This window comes from Daphnia pulicaria, chromosome 1, assembly GCF_021234035.1.
Source record: "Daphnia pulicaria isolate SC F1-1A chromosome 1, SC_F0-13Bv2, whole genome shotgun sequence".
Lineage (NCBI taxonomy): Eukaryota > Metazoa > Arthropoda > Branchiopoda > Diplostraca > Daphniidae > Daphnia > Daphnia pulicaria.
Genome location: NC_060913.1, coordinates 13,668,937 through 13,696,048, shown reverse-complemented (window position 1 = coordinate 13,696,048; position 27,112 = coordinate 13,668,937). Strand labels below are relative to the sequence as shown.

The 27,112-nt window shown below is 45.4% G+C and overlaps 2 protein-coding genes across 4 annotated transcripts; one reads left to right on the top strand and one right to left on the bottom strand.

Annotated features, from left to right (window-relative positions):
- Window positions 1-30: 30 nt before the first annotated feature.
- On the top strand, window positions 31-26,109 carry LOC124331481 (BAI1-associated protein 3-like). 2 transcript variants are annotated; one of them, XM_046788807.1, is made up of 24 exons: window positions 31-117; window positions 414-740; window positions 8,534-8,699; window positions 11,022-11,192; window positions 12,996-13,062; window positions 13,205-13,736; window positions 14,323-14,367; window positions 14,918-15,074; window positions 16,947-17,150; window positions 17,634-17,986; window positions 18,087-18,215; window positions 18,502-18,618; window positions 18,734-18,785; window positions 19,245-19,411; window positions 19,518-19,635; window positions 19,904-20,011; window positions 20,455-20,529; window positions 20,645-20,749; window positions 20,876-21,003; window positions 21,115-21,340; window positions 21,517-21,732; window positions 21,840-22,294; window positions 22,381-22,589; window positions 24,182-26,109. In XM_046788807.1, the coding sequence occupies exons 2-24, from the start codon at window positions 598-600 to the stop codon at window positions 24,271-24,273; spliced, it is 4,035 nt and encodes a 1,344-aa protein (XP_046644763.1). In that variant the 5' UTR covers window positions 31-117; window positions 414-597; the 3' UTR covers window positions 24,274-26,109. The 2 variants fall into 2 exon arrangements, with proteins under 2 accessions (XP_046644763.1, XP_046644762.1); XM_046788806.1 differs by lacking the exons at window positions 31-117; window positions 414-740 and adding an exon at window positions 2,272-3,158.
- On the bottom strand, window positions 26,082-27,112 carry LOC124336705 (elongator complex protein 6-like). Of its 2 annotated transcripts, none has more exons than XM_046790488.1 (2): window positions 26,969-27,112; window positions 26,082-26,912 (listed from the first exon to the last, which is right to left on the bottom strand). In XM_046790488.1, exon 2 carries the CDS (start codon window positions 26,888-26,890, stop codon window positions 26,144-26,146), a length of 747 nt encoding a protein of 248 aa, XP_046646444.1. In that variant the 5' UTR covers window positions 26,891-26,912; window positions 26,969-27,112; the 3' UTR covers window positions 26,082-26,143. The 2 variants fall into 2 exon arrangements, with proteins under 2 accessions (XP_046646444.1, XP_046646451.1); XM_046790495.1 differs by having other exon boundaries at window positions 26,972-27,080.

The following is a 27,112-nucleotide window of genomic DNA, read 5'->3' as shown; positions in this document are numbered from 1 at the left end:
GCGGTGAACTTCATCATTCATGTTTACGCGTTTACGCTATCTTTTCATTACAATGACGTTGAAAGGTGCAGGAGGAGCAGCGTCAGTGCCTTCTAGAATTTTTCGTAATAGTCAAAGGTATTAAGTAAAAAAAAGTTGTGCGTTGATCCAATCTGCTTCGCTTGTGATGGCGGAGTTTCAGCCAAGAATGGCAGATTCCGAAAGCATTTTCATGTTACCGCTGCCGGATTCCGGCGGCTGCAGTGATCAACTCGTCCCCTGCTGATCGAGTTCCTGGTTATCGTTATTTTTTGTTGTTGTTTTCCCTCCTATCGTGACACGTGAATGTATACTTACGCTTTTGCGTATCTTTATGGAAAAATGTCTTATTCTATCAATTCGGTGTGTCTTACTTTCCTTTTTGGTTTTTACAGTACAGTTGCAGCCGAGGATGAAGCATCGTCCACCACATGGGACCGAATTATGCTTAGATGCAACCAGGCCGCCCCGATAACGTCTGGCACGAGAACAGTCCGTGTCAATGCAACGGTGTATAAGCTGCATAATATCGACCGCGATAAAACGATAGCTGTTATTGGTATAGACTAGCTAGTCGTGATGAGAAAGGGTGAGAGAGATACCACGTGCCTCGATTGCTCCCCCTTTTGTGGCCAGACGGTGGTTAATTTACCTTTACCACACTCCTCACTCCATCACCGAGGAACGGACATGGATGTTTCCCAGTCGCTGGAACGCATCAGGTAGTTGTGACATTTTTGTCTTCTTCTTTATTTCCTGGTCGTTTCAGAATATTCGTTAACAAATTGGGCAGCTCATGAGACTCTCACGTTGTGAGTTTATTCATGCAAAACACACTCTGTGTTGGATCGGTGGGTGCGGCTCACTTTATTTATTCAAGTGTTACTATATTAAAAGAGTGTGACAGTTATGATTGCACCAAAACTAGGCTAGACAGTTTACTACCTTGCCCGCCATATTCTGGCTGGCTCTTAATTATGCATACTGTTTTGCATAAAAGATGGCGAACCGCTTTGCCGTCTTCCTAGAAAATCGTTAACTTTAACCCCGATCTCATCGCCGGTTAACCGTTTTTACAGTCTTTTTTGGTTGTGCGTTTCGCCCAATGACGTAGAAATCTCTTTTTGTTAAGCTTCAATCAAAAATGTTACTTTTTTCAGCGCCACCATAACTTCCTTTTTAGCAGATCAGCTGCTGATTTCAGTTGTAGGTTCCGAATCCGCCACGCATTCAACAAAAAAATGAGATGAAAAGAAATAACAGTTGTCTAGCGTTGTGTGAGGCTTTTTTTTTTGGGGGGGGGGGGGGGGGGGTTGCTCATGGGAACTGATGCAGGCCCTTCGGAAATGAATTCCGCCTCTGCTATCAGTTTCCTGCGCTCCTGCTTACGCTGCGGAAAAGCAACCGTTGTCTGAGACGTGATGCGGGGAAAAGGGCCCTGTGTGTGGCGGCTGCCGGCACATAGGTATATAGGTGAAGCATGATAAATAATTTCCGATTCCGAGATGAAAGAGAGACTTTTTTTTTTCTTTCTGGCCGGTTGTGTTCCTCTCGAGAGACTCTTTCCCAAAAGATAGTCGACGGCTGTCGTCACGTCGACTATGTCACAAACTTCCCAATCGCTCTGACTCTCTGTGAGTCGAGGGCATTTCCTATTCCGTAAGCTCGCAAGATAGCGCTCTATTGTGGCATTTGGTTCCTAGTGACCATGTCTCACCTCATTAATGACATGACCGCCCCATCGTCCCGTTATCGTCCAATGGGCGACATTCGTGGACGGCTTCGTTGTTCTTTTGCCGGGAGCCCGGGACAATGTCCAAGTGAGGAAGGGACTGCCACGGTACAGCGCTTCGATTTCTTTGTAAAAGTGTGCGTGATTGTCTGGTACTTAACCTTTGACTTTTGTTCACGCAACCGAACCGGGTAACATGTCAATTCCTTATATACTCTACCGCGCTTCTGTCATAGTTGTTTTTTTGTTTTGTTTTCTTTCTTGTTTTGTTTCTTTCTTTTTCGTACGATGCTTCTTCTTCCACGTCATCGTGATGGAACGCTCGGGGTGTCGTTAAGACAATGCAAACAACAAAATCGAGGTAATTTTTTTCCCTGGAAATTTGTTTTCAAGTGCGTTATTCGAGTCGCACTTCTGATGCATTAAATGTCGTTGGTTGCGGTATAATTTTTCAAAAAACAGAATTCAGCGCCGACGCGTTGCGGGCTGGTCCCCATTTCCCCGGTTATGCGTCTCTTCGTGTGCGCCTCGACTTGTATAGGCGGCGGCTATACCCCCGCGGCGTTGTTTCACGGAACACACATGCGTGCACGCTGAAACCCGCATCTCTCTGTATCTCTCCAGCTCATTCTTTCTGCGCCACTCCGCCTCGCCGTCCCCCTTTATAGGTGGGAAAAAGCAAAGGTAGATGGATCCGGTCGACCAGTCCGTTGACGTCTTTATTGCAGTGCGGAGCTCTCGCCTTCCATCAGACTCGATTTGATACCGATGGCAAGAAGCTGAAAGATTTTGTTGTTGTTTTTTAAACGAAAACAATTTTTGAAAGAGAAAAAGTTGTCACGAAGATGAGTTTTTTCAACACCCTGCAACAGTACGTGTCCAACTCGGTGGCCAGTTTGAACATTTCCCCGCGACGGTTCTCTAGAGACAATGAGGAAAAGGCGGGATCGTCTGGTGACAATCCGATCCTGCCGCCGCCTCATCCGCCACCGTTGACGATGAAAATGCCAGTGCCGACCATGAGCCGTGAAGCCGGAAGTAGATCTCCCAGTACCGTCCACCGCTCGTCGGCTCACCTCCTCCAGGAGCGATCCAAGTCGCTTAAAGCTGTTTCGTCACAGTCACAGCCACCGTCGCCGAGGAAAGCTGTTGGTGGACGGACTGCTTCGCTCAAAGAGTCATCGACCCTATCGATTACGGTGCCGACTGCATCCGGTAGCGGAGGAGGGCCCATCTCGCCATCTTCATCGACGGCTCCGACATCGGCGGCCGTTCACTCGTCGTCACCAGTCTTGTCACCTCATCACACGACGGGCAAGCGACGCGAACCCAAACTTTTGCCAACTTTTGCTCTGCTCGAAGGCACCCGCCGCACTTCTTGGCCACAATTTGCCATCACCGGTTCTGGGTAAAAAAACAAACAAACAAAAAAACGTCAGAAAACAAAGCAAACAAGCGAAACTTTTATGGTTGTACAAATTCTACAAACAAAGTTGAACTTTTTAACCAGTTTTTAACGACTGACTTCCCATTAAATAATTTCCCTTGCCTTGCTACTGTTATAATCTCCGCTACGTTTCATTTCGAATAGTTCCGCTTTCATAGCGTATAATAGTTCTTTCTTTTCTCTCTCCACCCCTTGCCGTGCACACACACACACACACACACGCATATAGTCTTTGTTGTATCGGGCAGCAGAGAGCTCGGGTTCTGTGTGCATCTTTTGTCGTCGTCAAATGATGGAACTGCTCTTTCTCTGGCCTCGTTCTTCTCGCTTTCATTTTCTCCATCGATCGCTTATTGCCGGGCTGTGTTCGGCTTGAGCTTTCTTGCAGAAATTCTAGCTTGCTTCAAATGAGCCCTCTCTCTCTCTCTCTCTCGCCTTGTGTTCAGTCAGTCATGAAGAGATTACAAAGTCCTAAGGTGTAATACAAGCTCTGTACTGGTATGGAGGGCTGGGCTGGTGGCGGCGTAGGTGAAAGAGAACAGGAGGCCGATGAGCGAATATAGGACGGGATCTAGGAGAAAATTCATTAAAACGGATCGCTAGTCTTACAGGGGAAAGTCTTTAGATGTCAAAACAGGGTCATCTACAAGGGGAAATGACGTGCTGATTGTATTGCTTTGCCATCCTGTCGACCCAGGTGATCAATACGCGGATCAATAGGAAAATGAAGTTGAAAATCATGGGAGAACAGCATGGGAGGGATCGTGCAGAAAAAGGGTAGGAGACTATTGGTCCAAATGATGAGCGTTTAATGAAATCACATATTCCGACAGGCGACCTTTAGGAGATCGCCGAGTTCGAGTCGCTGTTATTCGCTATTCCGTTCCTATACTACGTCCAAGTATTGAACACTTGCCGAGCCATCCCATGGCCTACGACCGCAGAAATATACCTGTTTTTCCATCCCATCCTGCAATGTATATCGAGAAAAGCTCTTTGGGACGAAAGCATCTGTAATGCGCTTGCGAACCTCTCTCGTCCGATTGGATTACGTGGGTAAAAAAGGATCTCTCTGTATGATGATGATAAAGTGCTACATAGTCGGACAGACACTCTACTGAATATTGTACCGGGAACTAAGAACAAAGAAGAAAAAAAAAATCCCACTATCGAAAACACACAGACGGATCTATTAGCGAGCAATGGTTTTTACCCCCTGCAGAGCCCAGCTTGATGTCGCTCTCATCTCGGAAATGGATTCAAGTTTGATTCCTTTAAGAGGGACCATGACTGCCATGCAAAAGTGACAATCGATCCGCTGATGCTCTTTCAATGGAAATGAGAGTTCCAACTGAATGGAATAAATAGGCTCTAAGGACATAGAAGAATAATCTTTTCATAAAGGATAATATTCATATTTTGTTATAGCCTGTTTTTCCTCCTTTTTCTTATTCCTTCTAAGAATATTATGCCCATGGCTTGGTGGGGTTTATCCTCCCTTTTATATAATCCCCATGTCAAACAATATGCTGATCGGATCGGAGCTGATCATCCTTTCGGGATTTACCGTTTTCTTTCCCCGTCTTTTATGTTACAGACTCCCGATATAACTTGTTACAGCTTGGCCTCTTAGCCCCCTGTTCCGTAACGACGGCCGTGTTGTCGCTACTTTGATTGGAATTTGACCAAGTTGGGTGAGACTCGCTGTCGTCAGCCTCGGTAGATCGTTGTATCGACTAAATAGAATTGCCTTTCTGGCACGTTGACGGTGTGCTAGACCATATGAAAGTGAGGGGGGAAGCGTAAAGGAAAGTATAAAAGTGTTACCATACGTAGCAGCAGTATCACTGCCTTTGCTGGCTTGGCTCTATAATAATAATACGAGTAATCCCAAAACGATCTACGGTGTGGGATAATAAGCATCACTGTTCCTCCTCCCAGAGTGGAAATATAGCCCCACAAAAGGCGAACGGACGGTATTCCCTGCTGGGTTTTATGTTCTACGTACTGTACTCGTCTCACATACAGTCATTTTCTATTTCCCCTAATCTTGAGTGGGATTCCCGAGAGCCAAGTTACAGATCGTGCCGCTAATATCCCACTTCTAAATCAAAGACAGAAAAGAAAAACGACAACTGCAACTATTATTATGTAAGCTCGCTCTGACTAGTCTTGCACTTTACTTTAAGTTATGATTAATGATTAACAGTGCGCCGCGTACGTGTTTTCATTTCTCCCGACTGGGTCCGAATTTATTTATTTTTGCTTGGCGAACGTTATCGGATGATAATTGGCACACACTAGCGGAGTTTTTAATGGCGTAGTCGTCGTAAATTTTCCAGGCCACTGGAAAAGGGGAGGAGGTGTTCCCGGGTGCGCCATTGGGCGTCGATCGACCCAGCATGCGGCCTGGCCAGACTTTAAATTAACTCTGTCGTGTCAAAACTTCGTAAAAAAGAGAGGGGGTAAAAAAGCGAGAAAAAAAGAAAAATTGGATTTGAATATTACCGAGGTGAAAGCCACCGTATATCAAAACCGTAAGGTGTTTTTATTATTTTTTTTCCGACCGCAAACTTAAACTGTAAAAAAAAAGAAACATGAAACAACACAAAATAAATAAAAAGTACCAAGTCGAATGGAAAACTAACTTTCCGAGCTAAAGTTTGTCTAGTACTTCCAGTAGTCATGAAGAAAGAACGGTGGGGGCATCGATCTCGAGCTTGACTGCTGGTCAGCGGAGCTGACTGTACATTATAAAGAAGTCGACCACTTTTCTGTTTGTTTTCCCTCTTTTTCTCGCCCTTTTTTTCCCTTCTGCCTCTGTAAGCTCAAGTGTTGCGCCATTCATCATTCTTTCAGCTACGGCGGTGATGGCCTTCATACTCGACCCAGTCCAGTTGAAAGAGAAGTTAGACTCCGAGCTAACTAGCTATAGCTTTAGCTGCTTCACGGGGCTATACGACCGCCAAGTATATACAGTCGATGACCAGCACCGCGGGAATCGTCCAGCCATATACTTTCCGTGTCCAGTTGTGAACCAGGAGCACTATATCTCGTTGGTGGAACCTTTTTACGCCTAAGTCCTGCGAGCGCTAAAAAAAAGCCTCGTCGTTGGTCCTGAAGTTGCCATTTGCCAATCCCGCTGTGGCTTTCGTAATGAATCAGGTGGTTCGGCTCGTGGTCGTTTATGAGTCCGCCAAAGAAAGAGGTAGAACGAAGTACTTTAGTCGTCAACTGAGCGGGCCCCCCTAGTACGGTAATAGTATAGATTCAAAAGAAATAAAAACAGAAAAAAGGAGGAAAGCAATTGAGTGAGCATTTCGGGAGAAAGAAAAGTAGAACAATGAGGAAATAACAATAATAATAATACAAAAAAAACTGCGCCCACCATAAAGAAATCTACATATACAGTCATGGGGAATAAAAAAAAAGAGGTCTAACTGACTCTCATGAAAGTTGAAACAGTCGATAGTGTCAGGTTTCACGAGGGCCACGACTTCATGGAGACCCAGTCGGTCGATAGACGTACGTGACTGTATCATGACCTTATATCTGGTGAGTTGAATGTTTGCCTGAGTTCCCGTGTCTTTCTGAATTGACTCGACTGCCATTAGTGAACACTTGTCCGCGCTTGTCTTTATTTCAACAAATTGCAAGAAGGTCTACCAGCTTTTCAAGGGTGACTTTTGTTTGTTTTTCTTCTGTTTTGAATTTTTTGTTTGTTTTATCTGTGCTTTCATTCCGCCTGTTCCACTGCGCCAATTTTGGATATTAAGTTAGTTCCGCCTAGACTTGCAAATTCAATGATCTAATTAAAATCCCATGCCGTAAGAAGAGATGCTGGATGAGACTTGACGGGATGCGATCTATTATTGGGTGTTGTTAGTGTGCGTGGGTCGTATGTGTGCTTGCGTGTGTTTATTTGTGTTTCTCCTCGAAACGCGATCAAATGTTGAGCAGCCAAAACTCAATCTGCGTACGGAGCAGATGCAGAGTAGGAGCGTGGGTTTCGGCACAATAAAGAGAAGCGAAAAAACTGTTGATTGAACTGAGCGGGTCGGGTCACACACGTCATCTGTGCTTGTGAAAGAAAGCTCATTTCTAGGAAAGTGTCCCGGCAGCATTGTTTGTTGCTACCAAACTTTTTTTTTAAAATCCTATCAAAGCCTTTCTAGGGATCATGTCGATTCCTTTGAAAAATAATGGAGAACAAGCCCGACCGTTGTTTGTCCCATTTCTCTTGAAAGCTGGATGGTGATGACATCATTTTCAGCTGTAAAAAACCAACAAACAAAACTGATTCGAATTGAAAGGTGACGCCTTGATGTGTTGCAGTAGGAAAGATTTGAAGATTTGATCTGAGCTTTACCAAATGTGGGCAACAGGTTTTGACTTAACTTTCTTTGCGTGATAAATGTCGTCCAGCGCAATCCGTCCGACTACAATCACCAGGAACAATGGCGCAGTGACAAAACGACAACGCAGTGCCATATACTATATACGTCTGGTAAAGAGAAAAAGTACTTGCTATCATACATCCCCGATGGTGGCCAGATAAATAATTTAGTCTGCGTAGTTGTCCCATTTGCTAATGAAGCAGAACCAGCAGCCAGCAACTAAACTATGTTCCGCACTGGTGGTGGGTGGCAGTGGTACGGCGTCTCCTAGGCAACTTGACAAGCCCAGTGAATAGGAAACCATTTCCACTGCACCGCTGCGTTTTGACCTGGTGGCTTTTAATTATAATGACTCGTAAACTAAGTAGGGCCTCTCCTCTCGCTCCTTGCTGGCCCATCGCTTCCCCGTCCTTGCCGCAGGATTGGGATGCTACATTATGAAAATGGATGATATCTGATATTCTGATATTCCGCTACCGCCCTTACATACAGTGACGTGAATGTCATTCCATTTGTTATTTAATTATGGATTGGAGTAGCTCGAGCGTCTTCCCCCCACTTGTTTATTCAAATCACCGTCAACTTTTGGCGTTCAACTTCGCCACAGCCGCCGGCTTCTTCAAGATCCTCCCAAGTACCACCGGCTTGAGTAGCAATTTCCCAATAGAATAGTGGAAATCTCTAGTGGTATCGATTTGAACGACTAGGCGGACTAGCCCTCGTACTTTCCTTACACACACACGATCCCGTCCAGCTTATTCACATCGTTAGAAGGACTCAACTAAAAATTTTTCCCCCCATGTATAATGACCAGTCTTGTTCCTCATTATTTCCGGTAATTCAATCTGAATAACCATTTTTTTTTTCTTTTTCTTTTATTATTTTTTCCCTTTGGTGATTCATTATTTGATACCCTCGTGACTGGACCCGTTGGCGCAGCGTTCAAGAGTCGGACGGATCATTCTTCGAAAGCTACACGGCGCTGTGCTGGAAACAGGAAAACCGGCGACTTCAGGTTCTGCGAGAAGATGATCAACCGCTTGTTGCTCAGGCGACGGAAGGCGACAGCCAGGCGAATTCCGCCCAGTTCATTTCATCCAAAGAGGTAAGCAACGGCCGCTACCACCGCCGTGTATATTACGAAAGATTTGATTTAGTATATCTCTATGCGTTTCGTGTGTGAGCCATGATTATTGCACAGCGTTGGGGTTAGGCGGCCGCCTATCCAGCAAAAGGGTTTTTGCGTGCTGCAAGCTCGTTTCACCCATGTTTTTCCATCCGTGAATACGGTGGATGGGGGTATAGGTTGGATCAATAGATGTAGACGACTAAGGATTGATCATAAAAATCCTTCTTTGCTGGCCGTTGCCGCCATGGATTTTCCCAACAGTTGTCACTGGTTTTGATTGTCGTTGCACCAAGATTTGGCAGTAGCCGAGTTAGATTCTCTCTTCACAACTTTCATCCGCCGGGTATTAGCCGATTTCGGGTTCTCACTCCGTTCCGCCATCTCCATACGTATCATCTCTCTCTCTTGCCTGTGATCGATTTAATAACATCATTACAAAGGGAATTATGGAACGCACTCTGATGCTTACGTTAGAGTGTAGGATGGGAGGGAGCAAGTATGCAAAGGCATGGAGGAAGATGGCGCATTTGGTTCTTCTGCTTCGACAGGGAGCGACAGTTAAAGAGAAAGAGACTGATTGGCCCGTCGCTGGAGAGACACACAGAGAGAACAAGAAAGAAACGCCGAACTTTGTGCATTGAGGCCCGTGCTCAACTTCCCTTAGAAATCGGATCCCGAGTCCTATGACATCATCCCAGCTGCTTATTTCCTGTTCCTTGGGCTTCCACTTTTCCTCTCCACTTTTCCTTTTCCCCTCCCTTTGCTTGCATTCCCCTCCTTTTTTGCATCCGCCATTGTCGGCCGAAAGGATTGTTACCGATCTGCTCGAATAAGACGACGAGGCTAATCTAGTGCATTGCACGTCTCATCTGCGTGGAGGCAACATGCAGGAGCAGCCCGGCCAAAGAACAAGAAAGCTGCCCGTTGACAAAGAGTTTCTTTTGAAGTGAGTCGCGCTTCGTCCGCCGTGATCCCTCCGTAGGATTCATAGTCTATTTGCTCTTCTCCGTCGAAATAATAAAAGCCGCTTTCCGTTTCCATCCGTTGGCCGGAATGCAATAGTGATATTTTTTAAGGTGTAAACGATCGCGGCGGATGCGCAATTTTTTCACAGATGGATATACTGCACATATTGTACGCAGTCCGAAACGGCACTAATGAAATTAGAAAAGTCTCACTCACTCTCCAGAGAGAAGTGGGGTGGGGCAAAGTCCATCCAAACGTTTATTGTTCTTTCTATTCCGGTGGTCCTTGGGTCCATGGGTCCATGGAGAAAGAAGCAAAAAGGCACAACTAGGACTCACTTGATGTCTGTGTGTGTGTGTGTGTGTGTCCTGCTGCTGCGGGAGAGTTTTTATTCAATTAGTTCTTGTATGCCTCGTTCGGCGCTTTTGATCTCGCGCATCCGGCGAACGTTCTGTTTGGTTACGCTTAAAAGTTATCAGTCGCCGCTGTGCTCCATTCCGTTGGTCTTTCCTTGACGGCGACGAAAGAGTGTCAAGTTCCGGAGGCCCTTATTTTCTTTCCCCAAAGGAATCTGGTCGATATATCGGCCATCGCGAAGAAAAGAAGAAGAAGATAGATAGTTCGAGTATCACATGGAACCAACCTGACCATCTAACCATGCCCCCCCCCTCCTCCCTTCCTATGCCAACGTTCTATACAAAGCAACATGTGCCATTTCGATCGGGATTCGATCGGCGACCGCGTGTTTCGTACGTCTGCATATACGTACGTCAGCTATTGCGATACTACCTCCTCTCCGGTAGGCACTGCAGGAGAAGAAAGACGAACTGAACAAGAAGGGGGGAGAAAAATGGAGAAGAAATCGAATGAAAATTGGGCTTGACATGGCAGACGAGTAGTCTACATTAGTATAGCGACCTTTGGAGGTTGGGAAGGAGGGGCGGGGGAGGCAAGAGTAAAGGAGATGGTCGTATATGGAAATGTAATCAATGATGAAAATAGACGAGGCAAAAGCGAAAGTTGTTGTAATCTCATCTTGTCTCCAGACTTTCAATTTCGCCTTCTTCTTCTTCTCCTCTTCTTTTCATTCTCAATTGAGTTTCAACGAGAGGTAAAGACCAAGCAAGTACATAAGCAAGACCTATGTGTCCTACCCCCCCCCCCCCCCTACTACTCGTCCTGCTGACGCGGTGTAGTAGTATGAAAGAAACATGAGAATCTCCTAACCATGTAACACAACAAATTTCGAAAAAGGAGCTAGCGAAAGACCCTGCTTTCCCTGTGTGTTTTCCGGCCTCTTTCTAATTGGATGTTTTATGTGTCACGTTGCAGATGGAGCAGCTTTATGTCGAGGTGCTGTACACTATTCGCCACAAACTCGGAGCTCACTCCGCCAAGTATCCGCACCACTTCAAGGAGGATCTCGTTCATTACGCCCAAACGGCCTTTGGCGTCGGCCAAGAATATCACCGCAGGTGCAACGCCATCGCCAGCGAAGAGAAGGTAAACACGGAGGGGGAGTGTTGTAGAGTCTACAAATACGGCGGTGTGCTGCTGTATTATTATTACAAACTCTAGTGGAGCGCGCCCCGCAGCAAGTGTGTTACCCATCGATTCGGTGTGAAAATGCGCACTGCGCCCCCCCTCTTCACACCTGGCGACACGACGACAAAGACAACCACCACCGAGTCGATATGTAAAACAAACAACAATAACATGACCAAGACATATCCAGTAACATTAGCCGATACACTGTGTGTGTTTTTCCTTAGTCCGAGACCCTTTGCGTCTCCCATTCCAGGTGGCATGAGTTCATGGTTGGCTAAATTCTTTTGTTTTGGCCGGGGTAGGATTCCGAGGATCGATCAGGTGCCGTCGTGGAAGCGCAGCTGTTGTGCGGGTGTAGTATAGCGTCTTATGAGAAATAGGAAACTTTTTCCTTCTTCGTAATATATAGAAGTATTTCCTCCTTTTCTTTGGCGAATTCTGTTTCGATCGGATTTTTCGCTCAACTTGAAATGAAAAATGGTAAGCGGATAACAGGCGGATGCCGAGGAAAAGAAGGAGAGAATGTAGAAATGGATGGAAAATCCAGAGAATCCGAACTTGAAGGAAAGTGAATGAAACGGGGAAAAAAGATCTTCATTTCAGTTGAGCTCCTCTAACTTTGCTCTAAAAGTGTTCGATATTGGCCAGTCGTCGTTCTTTTCAAACTATCGCAGATCGCATTACTATCTCAAATACGACTGGACGATGGGAAATATGAAAGGAAGCGCGGAAAATACGTTTCCAATCCGACCGCATCCATTTCCAGTCGTCTTTTATTCGACTTATTGTCCATCCATAAGATCCCGATCCTGTCTCTCCTGGGTCAGAGGTTCTTGCTGTTCCGCCGCTGAGAATTTGGATTGAGACTGGCCCGTCACGGACAGCAGGTCTTCCCGAAATCCTATCGGCCCATATGTGTGACTTCCACGATGCTCAACAAAAGGAGGCCGATTGCATTGTTGTATACGTGTCGTGTTATTATTATACAACTCGCTGGTTGAAAGATTGGACTAGTAAAGAAAGAATTCATCGAAGTACAGAATAAGTCCATCCGCCGGTGTGGATCTATACTGTCTATCTCCTCCCATCGCTTCTCCTGTACGTCAAGTTGCTCAAGTGGCAACGAGGCAAATGCCAAGAAGAGTTGATATAGTAGAGATAGGAATAAAAAGAAAGTCCCGTACACCAGTGCCCCCCCCCCCCCTCTCTCTCTCTTTCCCATGTATATAATGATGACACTTGACACGATTCACCATCTCACAGCGACAAGCTTCATCATACCTTTCTGCCTTTCCCTCCCATCCCACTCTATAGAGAGAGAGAGCTGGATTACTGTCGTGGAAATCATCAGCGACTCAGAAAGACGAAACGTGTTTCAAAGAATAACATTCGCCGTCAAAGACGACTGTAGATGAACCAAGCGACGATCCTTTTATTCCGACGGGTTCGCCTTTGTTTTCCAGCCAAACGCAATTTGCTTCCTCGTCGTCGTAGAGAACAAGATACGCAACTGCACAATGGCGTCGTGGAATAATAAAACACACACAAAAAAATACAGAAACGATGAATAACGGAGGAAGAAGGAAAGAGGCTTGGCCTTTAACTTGATTGTGTTGGGCAAGTGACTTTGGAATCGATCGAATTTCCCGCCGGATGCATTCCGCCTTCTTTTTACAAAGTTTTTTTTTCAACTGTCCCAAGGGATTGACTCTCTTTCTCTTATTTATAACTTCAACTTTTGTGTTTGAAATATTTTAGCCTCCGATTGTTGTTCTCAACGTGACTGTTATCGAAGCTGAGGGCCTAGAAGCCAAGGATCCAAACGGTGAGTGTCGTTTCATCCAATTCAAATGAATCGAAAGCGGATCGTTGGCCGTAACTGACGTTGTTGTGTCATCCGTCGATAAAAGGAATTGTAAAAGATTCGATTTTTTTCTATTTTTTTTTTTGGCTATTGGTGATTACAGGATTTAGCGATCCGTACTGCATGTTGGGCATTCAACCGGGCTGTTGTTCCGGCAACCGAGGATCTGCTGATCAGTCGCCACAGCAGCTGATCCAGCCGCCACCAGACGTGACGGGCTCTAACGAGGAATTGACGTCTTCGCTGCCGTCGTCGTCGTCGTCGAATGACCAGCGACGCGACTCTTTGGTGGCCATGATGCCCGTCGAGAGACTGAAGAAGCATTCCAGTTTTCGTCTGAGTTTCAAGCGCAAAGATCCTGGTGTGGTGACGTCAAACGTTGTCATTTCGGCCGGCGGCAACACCAATCAAATTGGACCTTCTAACCGATCAAGTCTCACCAACGCTTCCAGCAACACCATCAGCGTAATAGGCAGCAACAGCAGCAACAACAGCAACAGTTCGAGCAACAGCTGCATCATACACGGGCGGGAGCAGCGCGACAGCCTCCACGCCGCACTTCCAGCGAAGTTTATCCGGGCCACGTCTGTCAAAGGCGCCACGCTCAATCCCAAGTGGAATGAAAAATTCCGATTGTAAGTTCACAATTCCTCAATGACGAAATTCATCGTCTAGTGGCGCAACAGAAAAATTGTCGGATTTTGTTGATTTTAGTTTTTAATGAAATTTTCATCGAGAAGGAAAACGACGAATCGATCCCTTTTTTGATTGACTTGTTCCGTCGTCAGCAGACGAGTTTGATTAATTCCGTCGGGTTGAAGGATGGCACATGTAATACGTCCTCAAACTGACAAGACTCTAATAGCGCCGTACCCATTGAGCTGGGCGGGTCGGTGATTATGTCGAACCCGACTGACTCGACTCTGATGGTCGTGTCAAAACGACGAGAGCTGCTTTTTTTATTTAACCCCCGTTAATTACATGTCGAGAATGAAGTGGTTCTCAACTTTCGCCTCGTTCCTCATCCAACCCAACGCTTTGAGAGCAGAACGCATTTCCCTCTCCAAGTTTATTCCGTTGGTATATTCCTCCCGGATCGCTGGATCAAACCACCCTCGAACCTCAGGGCACTCGAGTGGTCCTTTTCAATCGAAAATGTCGAGATTTTTTTCTTTATTTTTTTGCTCTTACAACTAACCACCGTTCGATTTTCTCTTTTAGTGATATTGACGACGTTTGCAGCGATACCCTGCACCTGGACATTTGGTGAGTTAATCATATCCATTTCTTTTTGTTATTATTATACAACGTGTCTAGACACTACACTTGTGGCCCCACGGTTATAGCTGGGCGATGAATGGAGGTGCTGGGTTCGTCGACATCGCGTACTCGCAACCTGACCGCCGAGAGAAAGTGGCTCAATAGCCCCAGCAACAACGCAGAAAGAGAGAGAGAGTCTAATAGAGACGACTAGGACAGTCAGCAGCAATTGATATTTCGCATGTTGTTTTTCTTTTGCGATGCACGAGTTGATATTGTTTATATCAGGGCGCCCTCAGCGCCCCGCGTTGCTAATATATTCAGATGAGCTGCGATTTGATATGTGGGTCTCGTTTGCGAAATTAGATTTGATGTACCGCCGCGGGTCCCATTTTTATTAGGACCCAATTTCATCGGGGGAATAGGAAACGAGGGAAATAAATAATAAAACAAATCTAAACAGACAGATTGGAATTATGTTCAACCGTTTCCAGGAATAATATCGATCGATTTTATTTATTTTGTTGTTATTGTTGTTGTTGTTGCCTTACGCCAGGGATCACGACGACGAGTATTCGGTGCTGGATGCTGTCATCAAATTGAACGAAGTCCGCGGAGTCAAGGGCCTTGGCCGTTTCTTCAAGCAGATCGCCCAGTCAGCCCGATCGGGAACTCAGGACGATTTCCTCGGCTGCGTCAACATTCCACTTCAGGTAATTTATGTCATTTCAGGAATTGCTTGATTGTGCCAATTCGCATTATTCGGCTGAGGCGCCATCGTGTACACATTTCTATTGGCCAGACTTGGCACAGTGGAGGGAGACATTTTATACCCAACAAGTGAGAGGAAGCGTCTATAGCGCAATCGATGAGATGGATCGATCGAACCGTACAAGGCGAAAGAAGATAGTAGAGGGATTGCGTTTGACTATGGGCGAGGTTTCCTCCCCCTCTCCGTTAGCGTATAACAAAAAAGAAAGGATGGAACCGATTAGGCAGCAATTGAAAGCTATTGAAGCTAGACTCTCATTTAAAATGCAATAGTTGATACGGTTGTGTCACCCCAGTTAACAAAAAATAGATTCCACGCATTGCGTTTAGCCTCTTTATCAACGCCGCTCGCATCCTTGCTCGTTCGTGTGCGTCATGAATTTCATGATTGCAACGACGGACCTTTTTCTCTCCCCTTTTGTCGGGAAGTTTTTGCAACCTTCGAGGCATGTTCCTTGGCTGTTACTGGAGCAAAAGATAGAAAAAAAAACATAAGATAAAGAAGAAAAAGAGAGAGACAAGTTCACAACAGAAAATAGGATCGCGCCCTATACAACAAAAAGGGAGAATTGAGGGAAGGAAGGAGCGAATAAAAGGAGGATTTGTTGTGCGGAGACCCTGAAGCTTTAGTATATAGTCCTTCTTTGTTCAATTTGGTTTTTCAGGGGAAGAGCTTTAAATTCTTTTTCTTTTCTCCTCCTATTCTATCTATTCTTTTAATGATGATTCTTTTTCAATCAACCAGCTTTTCCACTTTTTCTTTTTGAATAGTCCATATCCTCCTCCTGTCCTCCCCACTTGTTCTTTTCTTCTTTCGCAACGCTTTCAAAAGAGGGGCAAAGGCTAAAAGCTAAAAGCTAAAAAGAGGAAGCCAGAGGAGCCGGGAGAGACCATCCAGAGTTGTCAATTCTTCCTCTGCAACCTTCTTCTCACCTTTCTGTATATATTTTTCCTTCCTTATTTTGATTTTATACTAGACATCGCGGAGGGCAGTCCGGAGACACTCTGACGCGATTGGGCCGGGTTCGTTTGAAGTCGTGACGGGGCGTCGCTCGGGGAGTGTAGAATATATACGTAGTATACCGTACGTTTTTCGAGCACTATGTACACACACACACACACACAGACAAGCGCACACTCTCGTCACTTTACTCGCTTCTCCGTCTGTTGTGTAGGAAACGCTCGATTGTTGCCTGGTTAAAACAACCCTACCAAAAGAAATCAATTAAGAATATAAGTCTCGAGGCAAGGCGAAAACATGAGATCGATTTATTTATGAGGATATATCGGAAACGAAAATAATAATAAAAAAACAAAAACACAGCCCTCAATGTCGAAACTTATTACTCTGCCGAGATGAAATAAAAACAACAGCATAGGAGAGGATATATACACTTTTCCATCTCGTCTATTATTCTTTTTTAGTGAGAGAGAGGTTTTTTTTAAAATAAATTTGTTTTTTTCTCGCTGCCTCGCAACCTAATCCATCAGCCAATCAGCAGTCTAAGTTTGGGGGGAGCAATTTATTTTGTTTAGCTGATTGATTACCTCGATTCACCTGGGCAACATAGCGATTCCCCTGGCGGCTTGCGTAGGATCGCACAGGTGTAGAGACGCATATAGGATCTCGAGATTGATACAACGCGACTTTGATTGGTGTAACAAATCCTTTTGCTGATTGTTGTGGTACTATGCTACGTGATTAGTTGGTATCTTGTGTCGTCGTGTGTCTAAACTGTGCGAGGAGATCTGTTATGTTTTCATCGCTCTTGTGTTTGTCTCCGTTGCATGGATTTGGGCTGGCGACCGAGCAGGAAATCCCTTCAACGGGTGTTGAATGTTGGTACAAATTGGGCGGCCGCTCCCAGCGCTCCACCATCCAGGGCCGGATTCATCTCAAACTGTGGCTGTCGACACGCGAAGACCTGGGGACCAGCGAGGAGGACAATTGGACCGAGATCAAACAACAAGAGAAGCTCCACTGCGTGTTTATCGACTTTGAAGTTTCCCGTTTCAAGGTAAGCTGGACAACATTCATCAAAGTCACGTTTGGACTCGCTGGACATGGAAATTGGGAATAACCCTACCCACTATAAAAAAAGAGCAGGCGAATGATAAGGTTGTTTCTGTGTGTACATCACAAAACGAGATTGAATACCAAAAGATCTCGGCAACTGCCAAAGGATTGATCATTCAAACCAAAAAATTCAGAGAGAGATCTAACTGGGCCATTGACGACGTCCGTTAAAGTCAAGTTTTGCAACGTATGCAGAAAATGCCTACTAAGCCCCTAGATATATATATTCTGCTGCAGTGGGGGCTTGAGGCTGCGGATGTTTTATAATGCTGTTTGCTACTCGCCGGGTTCTCTGGGAAAAGAATCAAATATTCTTCTTCATCTTCTTCTTCTTCTGAACCGCCGAGAGCGCGTGAAAGATTGAATCGGTGGGACGTCCGTTTGATTCGATTGCAATTTATTTGTTTGTTGTTTGCTGTGACAGACTTCGCCGTCGCAATGGACGGGGGAATTGTCGCAAGCGGCCCTCACGATCCTGCACCAGCACGCCATTCAGGGCGACGTGACGGTGCTGCAGTCGAACGTCGTCCGATGGATCGCCTACGCCGGAAAACTGCCCGACAAGTCGCTTCACTTTTCGGTTCTCTACCGCATCCTCAACGAGCTGGACCACCAATGGTCCTCGTTTTCCATGGAGCCGCTCTCCCGCGAGGAGGAGGATGCCCTGGCCGAGTCCTTCACTGCCTTCATCGATTATTCGCTTTCTTGCCTCCGCAAGATCCGCTACCTATTCAGCCCCCGACTGTCCAATTCTTCGAAACTGGAATACCTCCTCAAGTACGTCGTAGAAAATAAGACTTAGACTTTCCTCAGCCGTCCGTGTGAGCTGTGATCTCATTTTTTATTTTTTGCTTGCGCGTGTGTCTTTTCTTTGTAGGTGTTTAATGCAGTTGGATGTCATGCGAGCCTTCCGGCGCTGCTGTCCTTTCCACAAGGAGATCCGCGGGGAGATTGTCGTCGCCATTCGTAAAGGTGCCGCCGAATGGTTCACATTCGAATTACAAAGGTATCAACTCGCCAATAACAAAAGACACGGTCGCCTTGAACGGCACGCGTGCATCTATTATACAGTTATATATCCCGTTGAAACTTTTATGGGTGACATCATCCAGCTGAGCGCGAGCCTCTTGATGGTCCTATCTTCTTCTCTCTTTATTTTCCTTCTTCTTCTTCTTTTAGTTCATTTTTCGGGAGATGCTTTTGAAAACGAAAAAGTGTGCTTCCTGAACAGTCTGGTAATCCAACACGTACTATAATAGATTGTCATCTTGCTCTCCTTTTTTTCTTGCCAGATGCGTGCCTAGCGACGCCAACCTTGTAACCGCCATCAACGGATTGACGGTGCTGACCAATCGCGTTTACGCCGACTTGACGCGTTCACTCCAAATCTACGACGACGTGTTCCAAAGGTTTGAATAAATAAAACACACACTCGAACGCAATCTCTCGCAACTATTTTCGATATCGACATTTCTCGTAATGCTCTTTTCTTTATTTCTTTCTTTCTTTATTCGGGTTTCGTAGAATCGGCAACGTTTCCTATTTCAACATCGTCTACAAGAGTCACATGAAAATGGTGAGCCTTTCCGTCGTCGAATATTTAGCAGATGGAGGTTGTGTTTTTCAATATGAAAGAGAGAAACTGTCGAAGAGAAAGAGAGGATGCGGGATAAAGCTCGCCTCCTAACGATTGAATTGTTCTTCCAGAGTCTCTCTCACCTCTTGAGAATATTTAATAGGCGCCCTCTCGTTGGATTCCAACGCTTCTCTTTCTCTCCCCCCGTCTTTTGTCTATTGATTCCCATTTTTTCCCCTTTTCTTTTTGGTTTGATGGGCTTTGATGCTCGATGCAAGATTCCACGGGGTGTTATATAGCCCATCCAATTTGGACTCCATTATTCCAAGTTTCTGGTTTTTTGGCGTTTTGATTTTTGAACATTCTTCTTCTTCTCCCGCAACCGAATACGCTTTTCCAACCCACTTTCAACTGCCTTTTATTTATTTTTATTTTTGTTTGTCTCTCCCCCCTTGGTAGATTACTCACGAGTTCAGTTCGCGCCTGGAGAGCATCCGCAGTCATTTCCCCAATGGCACCAACGGCCCCAGCATCAGCACGGACGGCGGCAACGGAGCCGAGTTGGGCTCGGCTGAAAACGCCGCTCCCATTTTCGAGTTGAATATCGCTCTACAAGATTTGCAAAAGTAGGGCTAACCTCTGCCATACTCTGGCTTGTGATTGCCTATTCACATGGTCAAAGGGAAATGGCGCAAGTGGACTGTCATTGTTTTATTTCTCTCTCTTACGTAGATTCCAAGATCACGTTCCGCCCGAGGAGTTGCCGCTCAGTCACCAAATGGCCGCCTTAAACTGCCACGACTGTTTCCGAGTCGTCTTGGAACAATGGCTCGTCGTCGCCCGTTCCAAAGTAAGGCGGCTTAATGCCCATCTCTCTAACGCACTATACTAAAAAGAGGGGCATTTCCCGCTCCCGATGGCCCCCGTCGTTATAATTCTGAACGGCGGATATCACGAATAATGACGGCTAAGACAGTCGCTGTGTGTATACGCTCCTCTCGTTTCGTTATTGCCCACCCCACAACCATGAAACCCCTCCCCCCCTTCCTCCACTAAAAAATAACGTAATGAACATACCGTGGCCTTAATTGAGCTTTGCCTGCATCTCTCCCATTCAGGCATTGAACCGGGTGCGGTCGGCCGTCGAGTTGGACTCGTTCACCAGCGTCGAGCCCTACCTGAAGCATTCTACATCGGCAATCGATACGACCTCGTGCTTCTATCAGGTTTGTAATATCAACAAGGGAGATAGAATGGGGGGAAGAAGAAGAAGCTGGAGGCCAAGTGTCATTACCGTTATTCTTGTGACGGAGGCAGTCAAACTTATTGGCTGGCAGAAGGGCACAAAGAGCTGGGCTTAATAAAAAAGAAAGAAGCAACGCGAGTCTTGCTCAGCCCAGAGGTTCCTTTAATGATGTAGTGAAATGAAAATGGGCGGCGCCTGTGCATTGCCCTTTGTGCTGTCATCCATCCGCGTGCCGTTCGGCCAAGCAGAAAAACAAAAGACAATGAACCCTCGCCATTGTTGTGTATGTGTCTGATTGCCCCCCTCGTAAGAAGAATTGCCGTTGCATGTCCTGTCCACCCGTTGACCTTTTGCTTCACGCGAAGGGAAAACAAACGTAACAAGTCACTATTGTCTGCTCGATTCTTGTTTGTCTTGTCACAGGTATGTGACTTTTGGAAGCAATTATCATGGCCGGAGGTCGTCTCGTCCTATCCGTTCGTCTACAGCTTAGTGGAGGTAAAATAAGAATAAGAAAAAAGTTGTATGTTCCCATCGGCGAAATGGTGTTCTGATTCGAAATGTCTCCTGCCTTTGGTCTTCGTTTCCTTTGTGATGTTGATGACGACTGCAGATGATCACGGCCAGCGCCATCGTGTACGCCGATCTCATTTTCCTGCGGATTCAGACTCACGGCTTCTTCAGCGAAGATTGGAAAATGACGGCCGTCGTGGAAGAAGTGAGTTTTTGAGGCTGAATCGCCTCCCACTACCAAACAGCGAAAAACCCAGACCTTTACTCTTTGATCGTGATTGACGTTTTTCTTCTTCTCTTTTCATTGTGTTGACGTCGGCGGATGACGTAGGTCTACGTCAATTTAAATAACCTGCAGCATGTCAAGAACGCGCTGGCTTCCATTCCGCAGACGCTCAACGTGGCCGCCATCGTGGCGGCCGTTGACGGCCCCAGCACCGCTCTGCTCGACGTTCAGAGGTTCTGGCATTGTTGTCCGTATTTTAACTAAACAGTGAGCACTCGTTGGCCGAATTTAACGTTGTTTTCATTTTCTAACCGCCCCCCGCCCCTGTCTCCGGTGACACACAGGAGCCCCATCTCCGGTAGATCCAGGTCGCCGTCAGTGGTTTCCGGAACGTTAGCCTCGCCCGGTTATTTAATGATTGCCGGCGGTGCCATGCCCGTCATCAGCGGATGCGTCGGTGTTAATAGCTACGATAACAGCGCCCGGCAGGCGTTCCACAGTCTCCTGGAAACAGCTCGCGATCACTACGAGAACAAGCTTTTGCGTGTCGCTGGATGCCTGGCCGAAAAGGTAACCCACTCATCGTTACTGCGCAATTGACGACACAAATTCGCCATAATTGAATGACTTGTGTGTCCACTGCTCATCGTGTCCATGTTTGTTTGTTTGTTTTCCTCTTGATTTATTCGGTTGGCCGGCTGGCTCCTATTAATAGTGTGTGTATGTGTGTGTTTATATTACATCAGATGAGGAGCGAAATGAAGAAAAATATTTTTCACTTGGCTTGGTCGCCGGATTCGTTACCGGCCAACGAGGCGGCTGCTCCTTTGCTCGACTGTCTGGACCACATTCTTCTCGACCTGCAGCCCAATCTACTGCCGGACGCTTTCCACCGATGCGTGGCCGCCATCTGGGACGTGCTCCTTGTGGAGTTGTGGGCTCAGGCTGAAGTATCCAGCGGAGTGAGTACAATCTCTTTTCCTTTGAGGTTTTTTTGTTTTTCTTTTTTGGCGTTTTTGCTTTTCCCGCGGCTCCTTCTTGTAGTTATGGTTTGATCATACGACTCTAGGACAAATTCTGCAAGTTTTACGACCGATTGCACAGCGCCCTTCAGATGTTGCTGAATTTCCTTCACGCGGAAGGCAAGGGCCTCTCGTTGGAGGCGCTCAAGTGCCCGACTTACCAGCGAGTCGAGGAGAAAATCTCCTTGCACAAGGCGCGAACGGAGCAGCTCATCGATTTGTACCACGTCGGCCGGCTGAGCCAGCAGCAACAGCTGCACGGAAGCGGAACGATTGAGGCTCCTTACGGCGTTCTCAACATCCGCGTCTACTTTCACCACGACAGTTTGAGCGTCGAGATCCTGTCGGCCAGAGACGTTATTCCTTTGGACCCCAATGGACTGAGTGATCCCTTTGTCATCGTTGAGCTCCTGCCCAGGCGCCTCTTCCCCAATTGCGGTGAACAGCAAACCACCGTCAAGCGGCGCACGCTCTACCCCGTCTTCGACGAGTGTTTCGAATTGTGAGTTGAAGAATTTCGAATCACCTACGTATAGCTTCTTAACTGAGTCAAGTTTTAACTATTCAAACAACGCGCGCTATTTGTAGTCCGGTGACGTTGGAGCAGTGCCGCCAAGAGACGGCCATGCTTCTGTTTACCGTCATGGACTACGACGTTCTGACTGCCAACGATTTCGCTGGCGAGGCCCTGCTGTCTCTCAACACGGTGCCGGGAGTCGCTGCAGCACCGCAAGGGCTGGACACGTTTCACGGGCTCAAACAGATCGACTTGGTCCTGATGCATCAGCCAAACAAGCGTAAGTTGACTTAACGCAGTTGACAAAGGGAAACAAAGACACACACAGCCTGGAAAAAGACAGCGGCGTGGGAACAAAAAGGGTGCCGTTTTTTGCTCTTTTCTATCCATGCGTTAAGTATCTTAGCAACTATACCTGCTATAGTTGTTTCTGATTCTTCCCGGTTGATGAACGGAAAGATTTCGCCAATATTCGGGATTGTAACCATTACCGGGTCTTTTTCTATGATGACAACTGCCGACCGACCGCGCACCAGAGGCCATGCAGCGCCGCCTGTTATTTATTCGATTGGAAATAATGATGGCGCAAACGATAATTCCCTGTTTTTCATCATTTCGTAGCCCAATCTTTCCAGCTCTCCGCGTTGCCCGGGAAACGTGTTTCTCTATCGCATCTAACTTGTTAGTCGTCGTCATCGTTTCAACGGTGGCCCGATTTTTTCTCCCCTTCTGTTTACCTGTAGATTCCCCTAACACTTATTTATTGGGTCCCTTTTTCCGAAAGGTCGATACATATCAACTTTTCAACTGTTCAAACACATTCGCCTGCGTTTGCTTTTCCGCAATTTCTCTCGTCCCCAAAGCGTATGGATGGATTGATGGATGAAAGCAAAGAGAGAAAAGATAGTGGGGTATAAAAAGAAAGGTCATATTAGTTTGGTTTTCAATGTTGAAACTGAGACGAGATTTTGCGGGCGTTGAATATTTCATGACTAAAAGGATCCCCGTCGGATGTTTACCAAGAAACGAAAGAAACACACACGAAAAATGGAACGAAGCATCTACATAGAGACTTATATAGGTAAATAGAGAGGAGAGGAGAGGAGAAGGAAGATTACATAAATCCTGGGGTAGTTGAAGTTGAGTATCCGGGAATCGGTTGTGTGTGTGTGTGTGTTATTTCTCTCCTTTGCCACCGTCCCCCCCTCTCTACTTCGGTTGACTATGATATGAAAGTTGAAGGTAAGACACGCACTCTCTTTCCCGATCACGAACAGAGGCACGTCAACGGCCAGCCAGCTGCTGGCTTCCTACCAAATTCATCCCTCTAAACTCACTCCATAAGAAAAAAAAAGGAAAAAGAAAAACTTAGGTCGCATCGCGGCAAGGCATAAGTAAGAGCCGGGCAAGTCTTGGGCCGCTTTTCATCTCGGCCATTTTTTTTGTCATTCGCTTCACGTGTTAAAGAATCGGAGCGTGAGCGCCCGCTGGCGCTTGCTAATGTCGTGCTTGCAGTCGCCAAATGATGTTTGCTCTCGCTCTCCTTTTTTTTTCACATACATCAAAGCGGCGGCGGCGGTGGTCTTGATGCGCCAGAAACATGACGCACCGAATCCCCAAACTCTTCTCCACCTATTGTCCATAAATAGAGAATGCGAACGGGGGCGGGTGAGTTGAATGGGATCAAGTTGGATCTACCGGGTAAATCATGATCCAAATAAGTCGGAAAGAAGTGGATGATAATATATTTTTATTTCTGTTACAACTTGGATCTCGGCCAGCAAGAACCGGATTCGTTAGGTCCATGAATTTTCTGCTGCGTGTCCAGAAAGTTGTTTCCAGCATTTCTATTCTCTAAATTACTTTTTTCAGATCACCCGATCCTGTCGGTGTTGGAGTCGCGTGTTTGGGACCGGACAGCCCAAGACTTTGCCAAAAAGCAAAGGGAACGAGTCGTGAGCTAAAGACATGATTGGTGACATCGTGAAGTTGGGTGGATCCCCAAATTCCACCAACAACAGCAAAACACACAATTCAAATTGTGCCCTGTTTTTGTTTTTTTATTCTACCTTTCTACACACGTATATTTAACATATCAAACTCCTCCAACGCCTTTCTTCCCTTATCGCCATTTCACTACTTGGATACCCCCCTCATATATTTTCATTACTTTTTCTCGGCATTCTATAATGCCATTAAAGTTCATTCTATTTCATCTTGTCTATTTTCTAGTCGCCCTACTACTACAATATCTATATGCTATATGCAGTATTTCGATGACGCTTATTGGCTTCCGACTGTGGAACGGGGAAGTGTTTTTAGCGTGCGCCACGGATTGAGAGGATGCTTCACCTAAATTTTCCCCTGGCTTCTCTCGGAGTCGATGAAAAATGCAATCGGGCGAAAGTGCTCGACTTTCTAACTCTGAGGCATCATCCGTTGTAGGTCGCCTTGGCTCGGTGTCAATGAATGGAAGCCCAAGGAAATTTATGGCGAGAGAGTAACTAGCAGAAAATAGTAGCAGCGTCTTTTATTTTTTATTTTTCCAGGAAAACAAAAAGACGAGCCTAGAATAACAAATAGATTCAGAGAAATTGTGGGAGCTCTTCTGTTATGACCTTTTTCTTTCTTTCTATTCCAAATGTTGGCAACTTGCTACTTCCAATTGTCTAATCAAGAGATGTTTCTGTCCTCTTTACTCTCTCTCGCTCTGTCTCTTATTCCCCGTTTCCAACTTGTTCATTTATTTCTTGTTGATGTCAGAGTTCCCAATTCGCTGCCTTGCTGTTCGTGTTTTGTTTGTTCGGTACCTTTTGTGAAGTTGCACAAATCCGGGGTTCTAATTTTATTTATTTTTTTAAATTTTTTTTTTCATTTTCATTAAAGATTAACGCGATTGGCTACCTTTCTCATCCAGTTTTTTTTTCTGTTTCGAAGTTTTGCAATTGGAGTGGGAAATATTTGCTTGCTATAGTGTAGGATTCGTTCCGTCATTCCTCCGCACTGCGCGTTTTTCATGAATTAGTAGTCTAACCGCTTGATTGCTTGCCAATGCGCTTATAGCTTCTCGGTTCTCGCTGATGAGACTGATTGGTATGTATTTTTAATCCGTTTTATTTTGAGAAATGGCGTCACAACTGACGCACTTGCCAGATCGGATTGATTTGACAAATGAAGTCGGTCGTGTCAAGTGAAGTTGAAGTCACTTCACTTGCACTTTCTATTGATTACCTGCATTCTTTTCTTGCTAAATTCATTGAAATATCTATTTGCGTATGGTTGATTTGCTCTTGTATTCATCCTTACATTTCTACTGAGATGAGTATCGAGTGGTATTGATTGACTCGTCGCATGCGTTTTCCTAATTCTATCTTGCGACCATTCACGTTTCTGCGGCAGTTCCGTAATTCCATATTATATATCACCCATAAGCGATGGCAACACCAAAAACAAAAGTTGACTTTTTCATATTATAAAATCAGGGTTGTATTTTTTGAATTCGAAATCGTCTTAAAAACAGACCCGAATTCCAGTATTCGTGGGGCTTTTTACATCCCCGTGAACTATATATATGCCCCTTTCCATCTTTTCTATTCAGAACAGTATATCTTTTATTTTATTAAATATTAATATAATCTCGGATTGGTTTCTGTTATTTTACCCTTTTTGTTTTTTTACTAGTTCTGCTCGTGTGGTACTAATATCTCATACTTTGAGAGTGTTTTCGTCTGGTCCTATTATATTATATTATTTGAAGTAATCATACAGTATATCATTATCAAATACAATTTATTAAATGATACAGGAAAATTGTTTCATTTTTTGAGGGTGTCATCACAAAACAGCGGTGCCCGGAGCAAACATTTTTATTCCACGATCGTAACATTTGAAATGAAAGTGCTGCTCGGTGAAGGGATGAATATTCCAGTTGACAGTGAGACTACCAGTCAAATCCTTTGATTTTCCAGTTTGCAGTCCTTTTTCAGTGATAACTAAATCACACCAATGAGCCAACAGTTGACTGCACTGAATGACTTCCTTATCAGATGGTGTGACACCCATTGATATTATTAGGGAGCCTTTAGAATTTGTTTGGACAAGAGAGTGACAGTGTTGAAAGAACTTAACTAAGTGTTTGGGCTCCACACCTAAACTGAGAAGACAGTCAAGCTCATCAATAACCAGTGAAAACGGCTGCTCTACCCAATTGGAGACAACTTCCTGTATACTTAACAGGAGAGTCTGAATTGGGCAGGTGCTTGGATTAAAGAGAAAATCAAATGGATTTGAACAATTTTGCAATCTGGAGGAGTCCTTGAGAGTCTGCAGTCCACCAATAAAAACAGCCTGGTTTTTGCTCAGCAAGTTATTCAGATTCCACCCAAGGCGAGTTCCAACATTGTGGTAATATCCAACAGAATGATTGAATGAAACTAGACATATTTTTCGGCCTTGTCTAGCACTTTGAGTTAACAGTGAGTGGAGAAATGGTGAACCATCGTTATGCTGGACGATTATAAGGGATTTTCCATCCATCTGGATTTTGTCTAGCATTAACGCCTTAATCACAGTGTCAGCCATTTTCGGCAAAGAGTTAAATAATCTAACAATAAAAAAAAATATTATTAAAAGTTTACATTCGGACTGAAATTTGTTTACCACGGATTTTTCCAAGCTAGCGATTTCAAAATCTTGCATGCAAACTAGAACAGAATAGTTAAAAAACCACGTTACGAGGAGTAAACCGGAGTAAACAAAGCAGACTAAAATGTGACACTGCCATCTAACATCGCAAACTGATAA